The sequence below is a fragment of the Petaurus breviceps genome, unplaced genomic scaffold (genome assembly GCF_028583685.1).
Source record: "Petaurus breviceps papuanus isolate PSGF00001 unplaced genomic scaffold, PetGlider_PUasm1.0 90721, whole genome shotgun sequence".
In the NCBI taxonomy this organism is placed as follows: Eukaryota; Metazoa; Chordata; class Mammalia; order Diprotodontia; family Petauridae; genus Petaurus; species Petaurus breviceps.
In genome coordinates this window covers 5958960-5978399 of record NW_027187322.1, presented here as the reverse complement: position 1 = coordinate 5978399, position 19440 = coordinate 5958960, and the positions used below count along the sequence as shown (strand labels likewise).

Sequence of the window (19440 nt, the reverse complement as noted above, 5' to 3'; positions counted from 1 at the left end):
TCCTTCCTTCCTTCCTTCCTTCCTTCCTTCCTTCCTTCCTTCCTTTTTTCCCTTTGTTATGACAGATGGCTCACTTGGGAGGCATGGAGGAGAGATATATTTAGAAATGACAGTGATAGCAAAACAAAACGTATAAATAGTTTGTTTTTTAGCTTTTTGGAGGGCAATTGGGATTAAGTGCCTTGCCCAAGGTCACATGGCTAGTTTTTGTGTTAGGTGTCTGAGGCCAGATTTGAACTCAAGTCCCCCTGACTCCAGGGCTGGTGCGCTATTCACTGCGCCACACAGCCCCCAAGCTGAATCACTTTAAAAAGAAACCCCTTTTGGACACTGCTAGTAGGCATGGTCCTCATTTTGCACATCAATTCTGCCGGTCCTGGACCATCAGTGTAGCCGCCAAGTATGCCAAACACCAGGGGGCGCAGTCACGCTAGAAGTATGGCTACCTCCTCAACAGAATTCTAAGGGAATCTAAACTCATTCCTCCTTATGATGCTGTATTTGTGGAAGAGGGAGCCCCCAGTTTCTTGGGGACATGTTTGGTCGCTCCTTTTTTTTTACTATTCCACTTCAAGAAATGCTTTTGCTTTGAGCTAAGTGTCCTCTGGTTAGCCATGGAAAGTTGAAGGCATCAGTGGGGGCTTGTGAACTGTAATTGGGAGGTCGGCCCTGCAGAGTACTTTGAAGCTGAGGAAGTTATCTTCCAGGAGACTCAACCTCCTCATGTGGTTTGAGGGGTAGTGAAGCTAAGAAGAGACACTCTACTGCAAAGCACCATGTCCTGGGACAGTCGGTCACCTCTGCTTGGAATGCCCATGGTGAGCATAAGGGAAAACAATCCCAAACCATAAAGATAATTGTAGCTTATGCTTTCAGCTTCTGTTATTCCAGATGAGAAAGGGGAGATATTGTACAAAGACCTTCAGGGTCCTTCCAAATAGAATCAGCATCGATCTCAGGCCAGACTTCAGTACAAAGTGGAATACAAATGGAGAAGGGGGGAGGGAGGAGGAAAGTTGGATGGTTTGACCCAGTATCAACAAAAAAAGGAGATTCATGCTTTTAGACTATATCAAAGTTTGTATCTATATATCATGAATACTTCCAGAAGAGAGTCAGATGTTGACCATTAGACCTGCACTGAGGGACCATCACAGGACCTACAGGGGCTAGGGGACTTGATTTTCCCTGCACCTATTCATGTACCTTGGACCACATGCAGTTCTAGGAGAGCTTCAACCCAAAGAGAGAAATTAGGCTCCCTCTTCTCACATTCATTGGCCCACTGAGTCCACTATCCTAGAGGAAACCTGCTTATGGATTAGGTTATGGTCAGGGACCCCCCAAAAGTGAGAAAAAATAGAACTGAATGTATAGTATTGCCCAGGTGTGGGACAGATCATTTATTCCTACAAAAGGAATGCTAAACCTAGAACACTCACAGAGAACATTATGTTGAAAGACCTACAGACAAAATTCACCAACTAAACATAGGACCACTCTTACAGTCTGTTGAAATTATGACACTTTTGTTCATTTGAACATAAAGGAGTTTGTGGGATGGCTGATTAGGCAGCTCACACCCCACTCTACTCCAAATTTTGAATATCTTACTCAGCCGCTTCCATCACCTGCTCCTCTCAGGGGATCAAGGACCCCCCAATCTCTTAAACTCCTAAGGTCACCTACAGCACTGGACCCACCCACCATGAGGATGATGATAAGTTTCCTTGTCAGGAAAGAGAGCAGCATAGAAAAAGCTGGTTGGCTGCCATGTTTAAGTTCAGCTGGCTGAATTCATAGTCCATTGGAGGCGAGTGATGGCCTTCAGGACAGAGGGATACCTGTGCTTCTGTCCTCTTCGTAAAAGAGGCAGAACCAAGAGGGCCAAGCCAGAAGCCCTTCCCTCTTCAAGCAGACTCAGCCTCTCCCCTCTCCTTAGGTTATTGTAAAATGCCAAGTACTTTCAGCGCTGGGCCCGGGCAGGCACAGTCAAGGGATGGGGCCCATGTCCTTGGAATCCCTGGAAGTTTCCAGGGAAGCTCTGAGTACCTGATTTTTTTGAATGGCCCCCACAGGTCAATTTACTCTCACTATGTTCAAATTTGTAGATAAAATGAAGACATTGACTGTTCAGTTTCAACTGAACAAACATTTATTAAGTGACTACTGTATGCCACATACTGAGTTAGAAGACAAGAAGGATAAAAAGACAAAATAAAAACGGTCCCTGTTCTACCCGAACTTACCCTCTATTGTCCTTTATTTTAATTTGTTTTTGTGATAAGATAGATAAGTGATAAGATAGGTGATAGGTGACTCAGTGGCTGGAGCCTGGGTCTGGAGCCAGGAAGACATGAGCTCAAATTTGAACTTGGACACATACTAGCTGTACTACTTTGGGTAAGTCACTTAACCTCTGTTTACTTCAGCTTCAGCTTCCCCAACTGTAGGGTTGCTATGAGGATAAAAGGAGATAATAGTTGTTAAAGTGCCTGGCACATAGGAGGCATTGTATAGTAATTCTAGCTACTATTAATTATAAAAGAAATCAACTCACATGGTGGCCATTTTCAATGGAAGATAAATTGATATCAAACAATCACCACTACAAGGAGGTAAAAAGAGCCTAGAAATACCATCAGCTGGCTGAATCCATAGTCCATTGCAGGTTAGTGGTGGCTGATGGCATTTCTAGGCTCTTTTTACTTCCTGGTAGTGGTGACGGTTGGATAAGTGAAGAAATATGACAGCTGAGCACATGAGTAGTTTGGAACATAACTCATTTGTAGAATCTAATGGAGGAATATGGTGGAAGGTCAGGAATAATATGGCCTCATAGAAGAGTGAGAAGCACTGGGGGAGGGGAGGGGGAATGCATTGCATGTAATTTACTGAGTCTCAACTAAACCATCCCAAGTACATTTAAGGAGGAACCCATATGAACAACCAATGGGGAAAAAAAGAAAAAGATCTGTCAACATTTTTATGGCCAACTATTCTGTCATCCATGACAGTGAAGCCACCACATTTGGGCTCTAATATAACAACCCCCATTTTCTGCATAAAGAAATACAAATGACATCAAGAAAACAAAACCAGAAAGATCTGGATTGTTGCAAGTGTCCACAGGTGAGGTCTGTACTGGAAGTGACACAGTTCTCAAGATGGATGAAAAGAGGAGATAATAAGGGTTTGGGGAAATCGATCAGTAATACTACTGGTAAACATCATTGGATGGACCCCAATAACTACTGTCTCATTGTGTCTACTTTCTTATCTTTTCAAAGCTTTAAAAGAATGAACTACACGAACAGGTACACACAGACAGTGAGACTCACAAATGATATCGTTCTACATCAGACCACATCTCTACAATTTTGCGAACGACTGGAAGGAGCAGAGAATACAAAATTCTTCTGTCTTTATTGTTGGTTCATTAATAAAAGCACTTGTTTGGAAGAGTCAAATGCCTTACAGGTTTTCTTACAACAAGGTATTTCCCACGTTTGTCAAAATTATATGGAATTCTTAGAAATATGTAACAAAACAAATAACTCTGATGGTCCTGATTCTTTTCCTAAAAGTTTGTGGGTTTTTTTCAATTTATTTATTTGGTTTAATTTTTAAAAATTTCTCCTCTTATTCTTAATATCAAAGAGGCATAAAATAAGGAGACGTACACTCCCCAAAGTGTTTGCCACTGTCAAGGAAAATGTCCAGCAGAGAATAGGTCTGGGAAATGTTTCTGGTTAAGGATGACATTGGGTTGATTGCATCCCAGAACACCACAAAGTCTACTAAATTCACAACAACATAAAAGAGTCTGGACTGACAATCCACACAGGAAAAGCTTGATGGATAAAGAATTCCATTCCATTCTATCCCATCCCAATTTGCATTCTATTCTATTCATTCTATCCTGTTCTATTCAAGTTTAGTGAGTGTATACTAGGGGCAAGGCACTTCACACTCAGGTGTAGACCCTGACCTCAAAGAACATATAGTCTTCTGGGGTGAAACCCAGATGAGTAAACAAGGGCTAATTGTGGGAGTGGCAGAGTCCTAACAAATCCAGGAAGGCTTCACAAGAGGCGGCCTGTGAGCAGAGCCCTGAGGACTCTTAGGGGATCGAGGGGAGACAGGGGCTGCCTTCCACCCAAGAAGCACAATCTGTTCCAATCACCCATTTGACCCTTCTTGTCGTTACTTTTCATGTTTCATCATATTAGGTTCTCTGTTATCATTTGTTCTTTTAAATTTGGCTCTGTTCACATTGCTGCTACTTTAAGTAAGATTCTTTACATCTACAATCTAAACTATATCCTGGAGAAACACACCTCTGATTGCATCTGAAGGGAAAGCAGGATCCTCTGACTGGATCTGAAGGGAAAGCAGGATCCCCATAAAAGAAATTGCTTAAAAACAGATTGGTTAGAACCCATCAATCCCATTAATTGAAGCTTTGTTACTAATAAAAGAAACCCAAGGCTGATGTTCCACCATGAGCCCAAAGAAGCCATTTTGGAATTTTTCATCCCAAAGATCATCTCCATGAGCAGGGAAGACCCTTAAAATTGAGGCCTGTTTGTGTTCATTAGTCACTTAAGGTTTAAAGTTATCCTTGACTTGCCATAAGAAGTTGTGCAGAAACTTGGGGGAACAAACCCCCAGCAGACTGTACCTAAGGAAGCCACAGAGAAAGCCAGCCAGTGATTGCCATGCCCAGAAAGGCCAAGCATGGGACACTGTGAACAGACTAATCATCCCCAGGTCAGTCACAGAAGGAAGGGCATTCCTGTAGGAGGCAGTGTGGTTCAGTGGTCAGAGGACCTGGGTTAAAATCCTGGCTTTGTTACTTACTAAGTGGTCCCTGGGTGAGCTTGGGTGAGCCCTCCCACCTCTCTAGGTCTCAGTTTCTTCCTCTGTAAAACAATAGAGGGGAGCAGACCTTAGAAAAGAGATTGAGGCACCCAGTTAAAGTGGAACCTTTTCAGAATGTCCACAGGGCAGCTTTCAGAACTTTGCCCTAGCACTGGTCCCCTCCTCCTGAAAGGTAGCCTTTGCCTGGGTCCCACTCACTTTTCTATGTGTCCATAAGCCCTTTTCTTCCTTTTCCAGACAGTTTGGAGAGGACACCAGACCAGGAAAAGAGAGTCAGACAGTCACTCCTTAGAATTTGGGCCTGGTTGAGACATGAAAGCCAATGAGTAGACTTCAATAACTTACCAAAAAATTGTAGGGAAGTTTTTAGTTTAGTACCCCGAGCTCACTGGGGAAGTCCTGTCCCTTGGATAAAAGCACAGAGGGCAAGTTTACCCAATGTACAGACGACACACTGAAGAAGGATGGATAATGTTTGGATGGCATCAAAAGGTCTCCATGCTGCCTCTTCCTCTCCTAGAATAGCACCTCCAGAATCCATGTGCCAGGACTCTGGCGGGGCAGGGGCATGGGGGATGGGAGGCATGAATTTAGGAGCTCCCTGACTGGGGCTAAGATGCCTGGGTTGGTGAAGAAGTAATACAAGCTCCCCTAACCCATCATATCCAGCTGGCCCTGAGGCATTCTTTGTCTTTCCTTTCCCTTCTTTCTAGCTGTTCACCCAGGTTGCCCTTCCTTCTGTCCTGGCACTCCATGGATAACACACATTGGCAAGCTGGAGAGCATCTGGTGGAGCATGACTAGGGTGGTCAAGTCAAGAAGCATTTATTTTTATTTCATTTTTAAAAATTAATTTATTTTTTTATTTTCAACATTCACCTTTATAAGATTTTGAGATCCAAATGTCCCCCCTCCCTCCCCTCCCCAAGATGGGATGCAATCTGATTTAGGCTATACACATACAATCATATCAAACATATTTCCTCATTAGTCATGTTGTGAAAGAAGAATCAGAACAAAAGGGAAAAACCATGAGAAAGAGGAAAAAAAGGAAATGGCAGCTTCGGTCTGCATCCAGACTCCAGGGCTCTTTCTCTGGAGGTGGGCAGCATTTTCCACTGTGAGTCTTTTAGAGCCGTCTTGGATCATTGTACTGCCGAGAAGAGCGAAGTCATTCAGAGTTGATTATTGTTACATTGTTGCTGTCACTGAGTACCATGTTTTCCTGGTTCTGGCTGATTCACTCAGCGTCAGTTCATGTATGTCTTTCCAGGTTTTTCTGAAGTCCTCCTGCTAATCAGTTCTTATAGAACAATATTATTCCATTACATTAATGTACCACAGCTTGTTCAGCCATTCCCCAATTGATGGGCCTTCCTCGATAAGCATTTATTAAGCACCTGCTAGATGCCAGGCACTATGCTAAGCACTAGGGAGTCACAAAGAGACAAAAATCCCTGCCCTCAGCAGAAAGTATACACAAGCTTCAACAAAAAAGGACTAATTGGAGCTAATCCCAGAGGACAGCCACTAAGACTAGGGACAATGGCGGAATTTATAGGATCAAGTGGAAGGAACTGAGAATGGTTAACCTGGAGAGAAGACTCAGGGGGGGAAATGTGCACCGTCCCCTGCAGAAGGAATGCACCTGGAGCATTGAGGGGAAGACGCACAGAGTGAAGACAGCCACTGGAAAGGCTCCCTCCCCACCAGAGCTGCCGAAGTGGGCATTTCCAGGAGCTGTGTCTCATCCAGTGCCTTTCTAGAGTCCTGCCAGATTCCTGCAGAGCGCATCCTTCTGGGAGCTGCCACTGACAGCAGTGCCCATCTGTGCCTTCACTGAGGACCTTTTAAAAAACCAAAGCTGCCAGGGGGAAAGCAATTAAATTCAATCGGGCCACCACTGATTTAAAGCCACAGGGGGTTGGGGAAGGGGAGGTATGTAACAGTTCAGAAGCTTCTGTCACACTTAAAGACCGAGGCTTACTGGTGGGTTCCAGGTATTTTCCCCAAAGATTTTCCATGGTGACACTTCTGCCTGCCTAGTTATTAATGCCAGTCATTGACTACTGTGTTAATTTTGCTTCTGCTCATTGAAATGCATTAGTGTCCTGAGCGGCTCCTTCCCCCTTGCCTGATGTCAGCACTTAATCTCTTCACCTTTGATTGTGGAAACCCAATTTTATGCCTTTGGGAAGTGGCTAGAATGAGAAATGGGCACACCTTGGGTGAGAACCAGGCCCTGGGAGGCCCCAGTGACCAGGACTACTTTAATCCTGCCCATCCTGCAACAGGTAGGAAAGGTGCCAGGTGCTCATCCAGTTGGACTGGCATTCTGGAAGGTGGATTTCCTCTCCCGGCTCTTTTCCATTTATAATGTTTCAGAGCCATCTTTGACGTTGCCTATGAAGGTCTAAACTGCTCATACCCTTTAACCTAATGATACAGCTACATCTACGTCTCCAAAAAGAACAAAGAAAGAGGAAAGGGATTCCTATATACAAAAATGCTGATAGCAGCTCTTTTGGGGGTGGGGAAGAACTGAAACCAGAGGTATGGTTATTAATTGGAGACTGATCTTTGTTCTATAAGAAATGACCAAAAGGACAGTTTCAGAGAAGCCTGGGAAGACCTATGTAAACAGATTCTTAGTAGAGTGAACAGAACCAGGAGAATAATGTATATGATAAAAATAACATTCAATAACATTATAAGGACTGGTTGTCCTTCATGCTTAGAGGACCAAAATGGCATCACTATGTTGAAGCCAAGGTACAGTGTTTCCTACTGTATTTGATCAAACCAGTGGGAGCTCTGAGGGCTATACCACCCACACGTGGGGCACAAATAGTCTGTATGAATATTTGGAGTAGAGGTGGCTCTAAATTTGTGTATCTCATGTTTCTTTTGAGCTACCACAATTCTGCTTTACCCAAAGAATACAGCACCTTCTTTGATTTGGGCTTGACATGGTGGCCAGTCCTATACCCATGTCATTATGAGGGAAAGGAACCTTGAAGGACTTGAGAGCTCTGATCAATGCAATGACCAGCCACCACTTGGGACGACTGATGCATGAAGCCCGATGCTTGCCTCTTGGCAGAGAAGGGAAGAACAAGACAAAGCTTCTCAAGCACAGCTAATGTGGGAACTGTCTTTGCTTGACTGCATGTGTGTTATGAGGGCTTTGTTTTTCCCTTTTTCACTGGGAGTGAGAGAGGAAAGGAGGCTAGAGATAGGTAGGAAGACACCAGAAAGGTGATCAGAAAAAAGTCCAGACCAACAAGACAGTTTGGAAAATGCTGGGGAAAATGTATTCTGTACTTTAAAAGAAAAGCCATTTCTTGGTTTTTTTTTTTAATCCTGTTGTACAAAGTACATGGAAATGTCCATTTCATTTGGCATTTGTGAAGCTCAGAATAAAAAAAATGAAGGAAATTTTCCAGACCTTCAGAACAGCAATAGAAGACACCAACAAAAGCCAAGAATTGTGTGACTAGATATGATCATACCTTCCTGAGTCCTATTAAATCTTGTCTCTGCTCCTGACTACCTGTCAGTAGGCAACTCACTTGACTACTCTGATCTCAGTTTCTTCATTGTTAATGAAAGGACTGGACTAGATAAACTTTGAGGCCCCTGCCTTCTTGAAATCTATGAGAATAGACTTATACTTACCCAGCTCACAAGGCAGTTTGGGGAAATACACATTGTGAACCTTAATAATGTTAGCCTTCAAGAGGGCATGGGTAAATCGTGCTTTAATCATAACGGTTATGTTCCCACTGTTCTCCTAGGCTCCATCAACTCTCTTTGGACAAAGGAAAGGTAGAGATCTATGCCAGCAATAGAGGGGCACAAGCTCAGACCCCCAACTTGATCAGAGTTCAGTTATTTACATTTTCCCTGGCTTCCTTTCTCATGGAGCAGGGGGCAAGCTAGCAGTCACACCTGAATTCTTGTCTTGGTTTTTCTACTGAGTCTTATGTCATATTGGACAAGTTACTCAGTCTCTGGCCTCAGTTTCCCAATCTATAAAATGAGATGTTTGAAATAGTTGTTTCCAAAGGTCCATTTCCACCCCATCATTCTTTGAGCCTAATACCCTAAATCCCTTCTCCTCCTCAGACCCCAGTTTCTTCATCAGAGGGGTTGGCTTCAATGAGATCTAACATCCCTTGATTAATTTAATAAGCTTGTAATAAGTGCCTACTATGTGCTTGATACTGTGTGGAGATTCAAAGAAAAAAATCACAATCCCTGCCCTGCCCTCAAGAAGCTTATATTATATTGGAGAAAACAATACATAAAGGAACAAAGTATTTGTTGTTCAGTCATGTCCAACTCTTTGCAACCCCATTTGGGGTTTTCTTAGCAAAGATACCAGAGTGGTTTGCTATTTCCTTTTCCAGCCCATTTCACAGATGAGGAAACTGTGGCAAGCAAAGTTTTGTGCAGGGTCATACAACTAGTGTCCGAGGCTAGACTTAAACTCTGGAAGATGAGTCTCCCTGACTCCAAGCCAGTACTCTATCCACTGAGCCACCTAGGTACCCTTACAAAGGAGGCAGGTAATTAATTTTTAGAGGAGGGTATCAGCATCATGGGAGCATCGTGAATGACCTGCGCAGGGCGAGGTGTTTGAGCTGAGTTTTGAGGAAGCTGAAGACTGTGAGGGAAAGCATTTCTGACATGGGAAATAGACTGGAGATGGAACTCTGCCTTTTCTAGGTCTGACCTTTTGTGAATCCATAATTTCTCCTCCTCATGAGGCCTAGAACCCAGTGTCCTTGCTGGCAGGTAGTTACCCGTGTTCAAGGGAGGCAACCAGCCCAGGATCAAATAGGTTTTTTTAATGTTTTAACCAATAGATTCTTTTAAAAAATCTTCCCTGAAAGGAGTTGAGAAGAATTTGAAGATCTGTGGTCCAGTACCTGGGAAGGCTGAATTATCTGCCTCTCTGGGGGTAAATCGAGGGATTATTGGCAGATATTGGATGGCCATATTTTTGGGGGGCGACCCAGGGGATCCTTGGCCAAATACATGTGGAACCAGATACCCCTGCAATCCCCTCCACTTGGGAGACTGGGTTTCCAGGGGCTGCTAAAAACAGGATGGATTTTCAGGAACCAGGCTACTCTCTGGGGACAGAGGAGTCCCAACCTGAGTGAGACGCGCCATCTAGTGGCTGCCATTGTTCCAGAGAACTGGGCTGAAACAAGGGTTTGGAGGGAGGGAAAGGAGAGTCGTTTCTCCTCAGACACGGAAGGAGGCTACAATTTACAGCCCACTGTGAGCCAAAGAAAAGGGAAGAATGGAGAGAGGGAGGAAGATAAAGCCCGGGAAGCTTTTTAGGAGCAAAAGGGTCTCAGAGGGCGATCTGCCAAGTGTCTTTGAATGACTTCTCTGAGGCCAACTTTTAATCAGCCTCCTGGGGGGGTGGATCAAAGCTTTAGCTTTGTGCCTGGGCAGAGGGAGGAGGACAGTGGAGGGAGAGAAGGTCCTGGTACTAATAAAGGCTATCCCTTGGCAAGTGCTCGACACGCAGATAAATGCTTGTTGTCTTGTCTTTCATGATTGCTCACAAGGTCTTCTCAGCACCAATATCACTGACCCCATTCTGCAGAGGGATAATTGGAACTAAGATATTTGTGACTTGTCCAAGGTGACCCCTACTAGTAAATTCTGGATTCCAAGCCAGGACTGTCCAGGTTGGCACTGACTTTCCCAATTCTTTCTTGCCTCTCTCCCCTCTTGTGGGGGCACTGCTTCTCTCTCCTTGATTTCAAGGAGTCCCCTCAGCTTAGCTGGGTCCCTAGGGGGAACTCTCTAAAAGCCAGTTTCCAGGGAAACCCAAGACTGAGAAGTTGGAGGCCAGAATGTCAGTGATGGGAAGCCCTTTGGAGCCCTTCAGTGTGTGGATGGCCACTCATTGGGAGTATGGCCCAGGGGATCCTTGACCAGATGCTGAGAGTGAAAGGCCTATACTTAAAATGTATGGCCCTGTCAATTCCTCCATGTTCTAGCTCCTTGGGGCTGGTGGTAGATCAACCTCATCTCCTCCAGCAGACTTGGGCCTGGCCAACTTTTCTTTGTTGTGGTCCACCAGGGGGCCAGTGGAGGAAAAATGCTGCCTGAGTTAGGGGGAATGGGGATAGGGGGTGCAGGGGAGAAGGATGGGACAAGGAGAGGGAAGCCTCCCATCTCTCCCCCTCCCCATCTCAGCTCCCTAGATTTTGGGGGACAGGTTGGCAGACTGCCTTCTCTCCTCATATTTGCATCCACCCTGACCTCTCCTCTCCCCCCCCCCCTTGCCCAGGCACACTGTGTTTGTTACCCAGAACAGGAGTCCAGGGGCCAGCCAGTCAGCCTTCCTTCTTTCTCTCCTTTTCTCCCTCTCTCCTTCCTTTGTCCTCTCCTTCCCTCCTTGCCCCTTTCTCCTTTTGTCCCCTCCCTCCTCTTCCCCCTCTTTTCTCCCTCCTTTCTGCCCTCATTTCTTTTCCTCCTCCTCTCCTTCCCTTAGCCATCCCTTCACTTCTTCTTTATCTCCTTTCCTCCTTTTCTCTCTCTCCCTACCTCCCTTTCCCTCTCTTCCGTAGCTCTCCCTCCTTTCTTCCTAGCCTCCTCCCCGCCCCTCCCCACTCCTAGGCCTTCTGGGGGCGGAGCCCAAAGACAGGGGGGGGGGGGGGGGGGGGAGAGAAGGGGGGGGGGGGGGGGAGCGGAGAGGAAGGACAGTACCCGCGCGTGGAGGGGTGGGGTGGGACGGGTGTGTGTGTGAGAATTCGCTCGTGGATTTGGGTGTGGACTGCCCCCCTGAGATTTGACCCGGGTATGAAATACTCTAACTATTTGCAGAAACCTCATCAAAGGGCAGATAAGGAACCTTATAAAAGGCGTGGGCACCTGCAGCCAAAGCGTCTTCTTCTTCCTCCCCATTCCAGCTCCTTGGCTCCCTAGTGCTTCGTTAGTCTGTTGGGAAGAGCCTGGCTGCGCGACTGTGTGTGGCTTCGTGCCCACCACCCTGTGTGCGAGAGCGGCAGCTCCAGAACAGACCACCGGGCGGCCACGCCATGGCCCTGCTGCTGACCCCTCTGCTGACCCTGTCCGCGCTCTGGCTGGCCCCGACGGTGCGTGCCCGGCCTCTGGCGGACGCCGGCCCTCACGTCTACTACGGTTGGGGAGAGCCCATTCGCCTGAGGCATCTGTACACCGCCAACCGGCATGGGCTGGCCAGCTTTTTCTTCCTGAGGATCCACCACGACGGCCGCGTGGACGGCAGCCGGAGTCAGAGCGCGCTAAGTAAGTTGTTGAGGGGTGGAAATGAACGAGACAGACAGACAGACAGACAGGCAGACAGACAGACAGACAGACAGAGAGAGACGGGGGGCGGAGAGAGAGAGAGAGAGAGAGAGAGAGAGAGAGAGCTTGTACATCTATGTACAACTTGGAACTACAGACCCTCCCTCCCTTCCAGATGAAAGGCCCCCGAGGTGCCTCTGGCCCCGGGCGCTGGTCCAGGCTCAGCCCAGCAGACTCCGGGCTTTGTGCCCCGGCTCCTTTGCCCGGAGGTCTGGACAGGCAACACCTACCAGCGGACAGAGTCGGGGTGCTAGCTCATCCGGCTGGTCTTCTGGCCACTCCCCCCAATACTCTGATCCTTGGGAGGCCTGTGTTGAGCTTTGCTCGGAGGAGCAGGGCAGGGGCTTGGGCTCACTGCCTCCGAGCGATGTTCGGGCGCCCAGTCGGGGAACCTCTTTTCTCCTCACCTGTCTCCTTTTGCTCAGGTTTGCTGGAGATCAAGGCGGTAGCTCTCCGAACCGTGGCGATCAAGGGTGTCCACAGCTCTCGGTACCTGTGCATGGGAGACGCAGGGAAGCTCCAGGGATCGGTAAATCAACTTCCCAGCCAGAACCTCGAGGGCTAGCGTAACTGGCTCCCGGGGCTTTGCAATTCCAGGGGCTGGGGCTATTCTTTCACCTCTGCCAATTTTCTGGACTTTAAAATGTATTGACGTTTGTTTACCTCTATGTAACCCTGGGCTTCAAATTACTAAACCACCCTGAGCCTCAGTTTCCTCAGCTGCAAAATGGTGATAATAATACCTACCTTGAGGCTCTAATGAGATTAGGGATGTCAAGTTGTTACCTAGCGTTGGAACTCAACTGGAGGAGGAATGTGGCTTCTTTGTGTTAAGAAGCCGGAGCCAGGCGTTTCTGCAGATATTCGAGGATCTGGGGAGCCCCGGGGTCCCAGACTGCAGCATGGAGGGCTGGCAGCTCCAGCTCCAACCCAAGTGGGGGGAGGGGGTTGCTAGTTTCTAGCTTGAAAAAAGAGAAAGTTCTCAGACGCTACTTCCCAGGGTACTGAGATCTGAGAAACAGTAGCTATTGTTACTTTGACTGACCCTCCCTAACCAGCCAAGGGCTGAGCTTCAGCTCCAAATCCAGGACAGAAAAATTGAGGAGCCCAGCGAGATTTGCTTTGTGCAGGCGGTTTGACATTTGCACCAGGAAGCGAGAAATGATTGTACTTACAGTAAGCTGCCACAAAGGAGGCCTTAAAAATAATGATAAAAGGGGTGCTTTTATTTCCTGGGCAAGCCACAGAAAGCCCATGAAACGGCCCTCCTACTGCTTTAAATATTCTTGAAAATTGGTTGTGTTTCCTTTAAGTAAACCTGGGAATCCCCACTGAAGAACCTTGGGAGTCAATGCTGGAACCCAATTTTTCCAGCATTTTAAAATAAAAGTCCGATCCCGACACCTCTGAGCCCCTCCCTAGCTGGCTGGTTTTCAAGTCACTCTCCTTTCTGAGCCTCTCTTTCTTCTTCTCTAAAATGGGGGTGATGGTACATAGCATCTACCCCTCAGCACTGTTTAGGGTCTCAGATGAGCTTGCTGGTGGAAGCTGCAGGGCAGAGGAAAGCTGAGTGCTGGAGCTGTCCATTGGCCTGAAAGCCTTTATTAAGAGTTTTACTCTGTCCCAGGCACTGAGCTGAGAGCCGAGAGCAGAGCAGACCCTGAGAAATCCAGGGGGGCCTGTTTCCTCTTCTGTGAAATGGGGTGGGGGTGGGGGAGAACTGCACCTTCTTACTGAGTTCTTGTGAGTCCCCAATGAGATCACAGAGTTCAATGTTTTCCAAACTTCAAAGCAGTGGCCTAAATGTTAGCTATTCTTATGTAAAGCGCTTTCCCTTCTTTACTAGGGTAAGGGAGGGTTAATTATGTCATCTTTGTTATATATTCACCCAGTTCCCCTATTTTAAATCCTGCCCCTTGCAAATTGTCAGGACAGTTTTTCAAAGACTTAGTCATTTCTTCTGTCCTGAGAAGCCTGGGCTTCCAGAGCTTGGCCCCCAGTCCCCCCAAGCTGGTCTCTTCATCTTGGAATAATAAACACTCCAGGCCTGTCAGCCAGCCATCCCACTGCCCCCCTATTACTGTTCAGCTCAGGCCTAGTGGGAGAGCTTGCCCCCACTGAAAAGGAGCTAGGCCCATGGAAAATCAGTGCTTGCTGCTTTCCTAATTAGCTGCCAACAAAGGCAGGAGTTCAAAGGGACCACTCTAAAGCCCCCTCTCTTTCTGGGGTCATCGATGGCTGGTGGCTGTGGGAGGTCTGAGTAGGGTGGTCCAAGGAGGGCTGGTCAGGGGCCTTGCTGTGAATGCCCACCCCCACCCCTTGTGCTTCCGAAGACCAGGGAATAGCCCGGCTCCATGGCCTGCGAGGATGATGCAGGGAGAGCCTAGCTTTGATTTGCGTCTACCCAGGATGCTTCATGACCCCAGCTCAGGCCTTTTGATGTTGGTCCCCAGCTTGTTTTGTGACTGTGAGTCATTGATGTCGAATCCCTTTGTGACCTTTATTAGTTAAATACTTGAAGGGGAGGGGAGGACTAGAAGAGAGTGAAGAAAGGAGGAGGGGGCCTGGAGAGAAATTTGGTACCTGGGGGGGGGGGGCCCAAAGGCATTGTGGCTGCTCTTCCTGTTGGAACACTTAGAGTGGCAGTTCCAATGGCTCTCCTGGTCTTTCTGGTCATCTCTGCCCCAGTCATTTATTAGGGGTTCCTCATGGAAAGTCTTTTCACACTCTAATATGAAAGAGAAGACTCAAAGAGGTTAGACGTCTGCCTTAATGGATCTGGAGGGACTTTGGAGAAGAGGGCTTAGCCTTCCTCTGCTCAGCTTCCAAGGCAGGGCTAGGAACCTGAAGGGGGGAGCAGGGGGGCCAAGAGGGCTTTTCTGCTGGATGGAAGGAAGGGCTTCCTACCAAGCCAAGGGTCACAGAGGGAGCCAGGCTGCTTGGTGGCCTTCAAGCCAAGTCTGACTGCCTTTGGCCTGGGGGGTAGGATTCCTGACCAGATATGGGCTGGACTCCATAGCTTCTATCTGAGATGCTGAGGTTCTGTAGTTGCCATCTGGGCTGAGTAAGAAAGTCTATTTCCTGGAGAATGTTAAGGGCACAATGGGGCCAGCTGGATGTTCCCTCTAGATACTGTTCTATATCCTCACATTTTCAGTTGAAGCCATTGATTTAAAACCAGTTAAAACACTGTTATATTAGTTGAAGTGAATGGGGTTTCTTTTGAGAAATAAATTTCCTGCTAATATTCCAGCCAGTTAGGTTTTTTTTTTTTTAATGATGGATCTGAGAAGAAAAATACGATTAAAAAACCGTCTCCCAGTTCCCAATCATTTGGAATCCTACATCAGATAGCCACTGATGGTCACAGAAGGCTGACAGAAAGGAAAGGACTGAGTGAATCCTACCTTTGGCCCTCCCTTCTGGCTCTGCCCTCATGTGGCTCTGGATTGGAGAGAATGACCCAAAGGCGGCTCACAGGGAATTGAGACTAGAGCTGTTCCAAAAGAGAGTGAGCTTCTGGAGGAGGTCTCCCAGGGTCTTTCCCAGGCCTGGAGGTAAGCAGAGGCTTGTCAGGGATGGAATGGAGGCACAGAGAGCTCTGCTGCCTCCAAGTCCCCTCCAACTCCATCTTGGAGATCGAGTGAATTTGAGACTCATGTCTCCTTTTCTGTCAGGTTTTCCATTTTAGAAATGATTGACTATAGGGCGGCATAGCCACTTCATTATTGTTTGCATTTGACCAAGAACCATCAAGCATCTCCTGGACGTTTTATGACAGGTTGAAAAGAGTTCACCCGGAGCCGTCACCTGAAGTTCACTGACCCCTGAGCAGGAGGCAGGGATCTCCCTGAGCTTTGGGGCCCTGGTGGCCCCCTGGTGGCCCCTGAGCTCTGAACACCAGGCTGTTCAGCTCAGCACCTTAGTTATAAACATTGTCTTGTGGGGGAGGGGCGACTCTCATGGAGAAGGGAAGTGTTCGCACTCTTGGGGAAGATCATAAGGACTGCCAGATCCCTCCAGAGAAGCCCGGACTAACTGATTTATTGGAAATGTAAATGAACCACAGCCATCAGACATCTATCTCTAAAAATGAATCCTTGATGGAGCTTAGAAATAGAAGTCTTGAATTCAAATCCTGGCTTGTCCCCTCCCTTACTGACTGGGTAAATGTGGACAAATCCCCTTCTTTCATTGGTCTTCAGTTCTGTGTGTGTGTGTCTCTTCTGTGTCCTCAGCCTTTAGTAAATGCTTAATTCATTCTTATTGGCTAAGATTCAGGTCCTGAGTTCTGTCTTCTGGGACCGAGAACAATAAACCAAGTGCCTTCAGCTAATCCAATGGTCCCCAGGCCTCCTGCATCAGACAGACCCACATTCCACTCTTCTGTTCTTGGGGCTCTGGAGCCCTAGTTTCAAAGAAGGGAGGAAGGAAAAGAAAGATGGATGGATGGACTTAATAAGCATCAGGCTCTATGCTAAGCACTTTTGAGATGTTATCTCAATTAAACCGAACAACACCCTGCTATTATGATTCCTTTTCTAAGGTTGAAGAAACAGGCCAACAGTGGTTAAGTGACTTGTCCAGATCCATGCAGCTAGTAAGTGTCTGAGACAGAATTTGAACTCGGGTCTTTTTGACCTCTAGTCTTACACCTAGTCGGGGACACCCTATCACACCTTCCACCTAGTAAGGGGCAGAAGTAAGACTTGAATCCAGATCCTCTGACATTGACAAATCTTTATGACCCTGGACAAATGTCTTCCCCTCTCTGGACTCAGTTTCCTCATTTGTTAAATGGAGATAATTGGACCTGAAGTACCCACCTTGAATGGGTTAGTGGGAGTCTCAGTCAGCTGTTGCCAGGGGTGATGGTCCTCACTGCCTTTGCTTCCCCAGCCTTCTCTGCTGTTACCCAGCAGAATGGGTGGGGTTCTAAGGGGTTTATGTCTCTGTCTAGGTGAGGTTCTCTGCTGAAGACTGCACCTTTGAAGAACAGATTCGCCCGGATGGTTATAATGTGTACCAGTCCCAGAAGTATGGCCTCCCTGTCTCCCTCTGTAGCCACAGGCAGAAGCAGCTATTCCAAGGCAAGGACTTCCTGCCTCTCTCTCATTTCTTGCCCATGATCAGCTCCGTTCCTCTGGAAGTGGAGGAATCTGGGGGCCGAAGAGATGCCTTTGACCATGAGATGTTTTCCTCGCCGCTAGAAACTGACAGCATGGATCCCTTTGGCCTGGCCTCCAAACTCTCACCTATAAAGAGCCCCAGCTTCCAGAAATAAGGGAGGCTCTTGCCAGGACTTGGAGGCCAGGCCCAGCCTCCCTTTCTCTCATTTACATGGAGCAGATGGACTTCGGGGGCGCTGGGGTTACCTCAGGGTTGTATTGAAGGATGAAGACATCCCTGGAGAGAATGACAGTTATAATTCTGTAAATATATAAAGCGTCTCTTGGTGGTATGTTTGTGAGACGTCCTTGAAGAGAGCAACAGCCACAATTCTGTAAATATATGCAGTGTGTAAGACATTGTGCATCTTCCAAACCCCCTGCCCAAGGGATCTCTCCTTTGGGCAGGGCCACCTTCCATGGGGTGCAGGAGAGACCCCTTTCTGCTAAGAATCAGTGATGATGAGAGCTGAAACGGTGGACTTGACCAACCTCAGGTTCATTTTGGAATGAAGCCAAGGCCTAGAAACAAACCTTCAGTTTCCTTCATCTGGGGGTGACCCAGGGCTACTCTTGAGGGGGCTGCTGTGGACTGGAAGGGTCCCCACCCCCACCTCTTCAGGTCTCCCTTTTTTTCTTCCTCCTCAGACCAGGACCAGGGTGAATGACCTCCCTCTTCAGCCTACTAAGCATCAGATTGCCCTGGGAGATAAGGCTGTTAGCCCTTCCCTGCCCCCCACTAATTCCATTTTTCAACCTGGCTTACCTCACTCTATAGGAAGAAATGAAATGATCTTGTCCCCCCAGCTTGATGGTTGCCTGTCTTTTCAGTATAAACACAGCTTGAAACAGAAAGAGATTGGACCAGCTCTGGGCATCTTGTTGACCCAAGTCATCTGGAGGACTCTCAGACACATCTCTAGAGGTCTGCAAATGGCAGCCATCAAAATCAAGAGCCCTTCCCCAAGGTCTCCCCCTCCTATAGCAGTGGGCTCTGGGCTCCTTTCATGCAGGCTGGCTGCTCCCCCTCCTCTTCCCCCTCTTCCTCCTCCTCTTCTTCCTCTTCCTCCTCCTCTTCTGTCAGTGGTAGAGGGGAGATAGGAACTGTGAGTAATCCAAAGTCAGCTTGTGGATGCCCTCCCTGGGTACCCCACCTACCCCCTAGAGCAGACTCTCACTCCTTGTAATCGGGTCCTCACAGGAAATCTCACCCCCTCCTCTGCCCAGCACCTAGCTGCCCCATGGGATATTTATAAGTAATTTATTGTTCCAGGATCAGCCCATTATTTTCTGACTTTATTTATGCCCTGTCATATTTATGTGCCAGTAGAAGCTTTGTTTTTTACATTAAAGTGGCATTGGTTTATATCAAAGTCTGTCTTGTTTCTGAAGCTGTTTCTGTGGAATGGAAGCCAGAACTGTGTCCAGAGTAGTAAGAGCTCTGGCCTCCTTCCAGAAGTCTCTAAGTAGAGACTCTAGGCCCCAATGGATGGACAAGCATGTATTAAGCATTTACTGTTTGCCATATGCCAGGTCTTTTGTGGGGAAGGGTGTAGATGAAGGGAGAAGGTTCTTGTTCAGGCAACAGTCCAATCAATCACCTCTGGGGTGCCCCCAGCCCCCAGGCTCATCTCCCTGTGGCAAAAGTTTATTGAAAATTCCTCTCTCTAGGGATACTGTTGAACAAGGAGAAGGGAATGAGTGGGTGCTAGACAGGAAGGGAAGAGGGCCAAAGCTCTTCCCGCTCCAGTTAGGGGCATGAGTCCAGACACCAAAGCCCCTCTCCTCTCTGTACCTGGTTCATGAAGCCCTGAACACAGAAGCTTCTGGGCTTCATTTGCAGAGGAGAAGGGAAGGAAGCCCTCAGAATTCTGGATCTCTGGGATGGGCCAGGTCAGGAGCTCTGAGGTCTCAGTCAAATCTCCTCGCTGACCAAAGTCTCTCTCAGTTTCCTCATCTGTAAAATGGAGCCATAGTCCATGCTGCCTATCTCCTAGGGCTGTGGTGAGCATCGAGGGTCTGGCAGAGG

At 47.5% G+C, this 19440-nt stretch overlaps 1 protein-coding gene across 1 annotated transcript; it reads left to right on the top strand.

Moving 5' to 3' along the window:
• The first annotated feature begins 11954 nt into the window (after nt 1–11954).
• On the top strand, nt 11955–17527 carry FGF19 (fibroblast growth factor 19). Its single transcript, XM_069066101.1, has 3 exons — nt 11955–12183; nt 12669–12772; nt 17204–17527. Exons 1-3 carry the CDS (start codon nt 11955–11957, stop codon nt 17525–17527), a joined length of 657 nt encoding a protein of 218 aa, XP_068922202.1.
• Nucleotides 17528–19440: the final 1913 nt, after the last annotated feature.

Bases quoted from the DNA above. Each gene is read 5' to 3' on its own strand.
- FGF19 (XM_069066101.1), top strand. From the start codon at position 11,955: ATGGCCCTGCTGCTGACCCCTCTGCTGACCCTGTCCGCGCTCTGGCTG. The intron at 12,184-12,668 runs GTAAGTTGTTGA...CCTTTTGCTCAG, and splicing joins CCGGAGTCAGAGCGCGCTAA to GTTTGCTGGAGATCAAGGCG. The intron at 12,773-17,203 runs GTAAATCAACTT...GTCTCTGTCTAG, and splicing joins CAGGGAAGCTCCAGGGATCG to GTGAGGTTCTCTGCTGAAGA.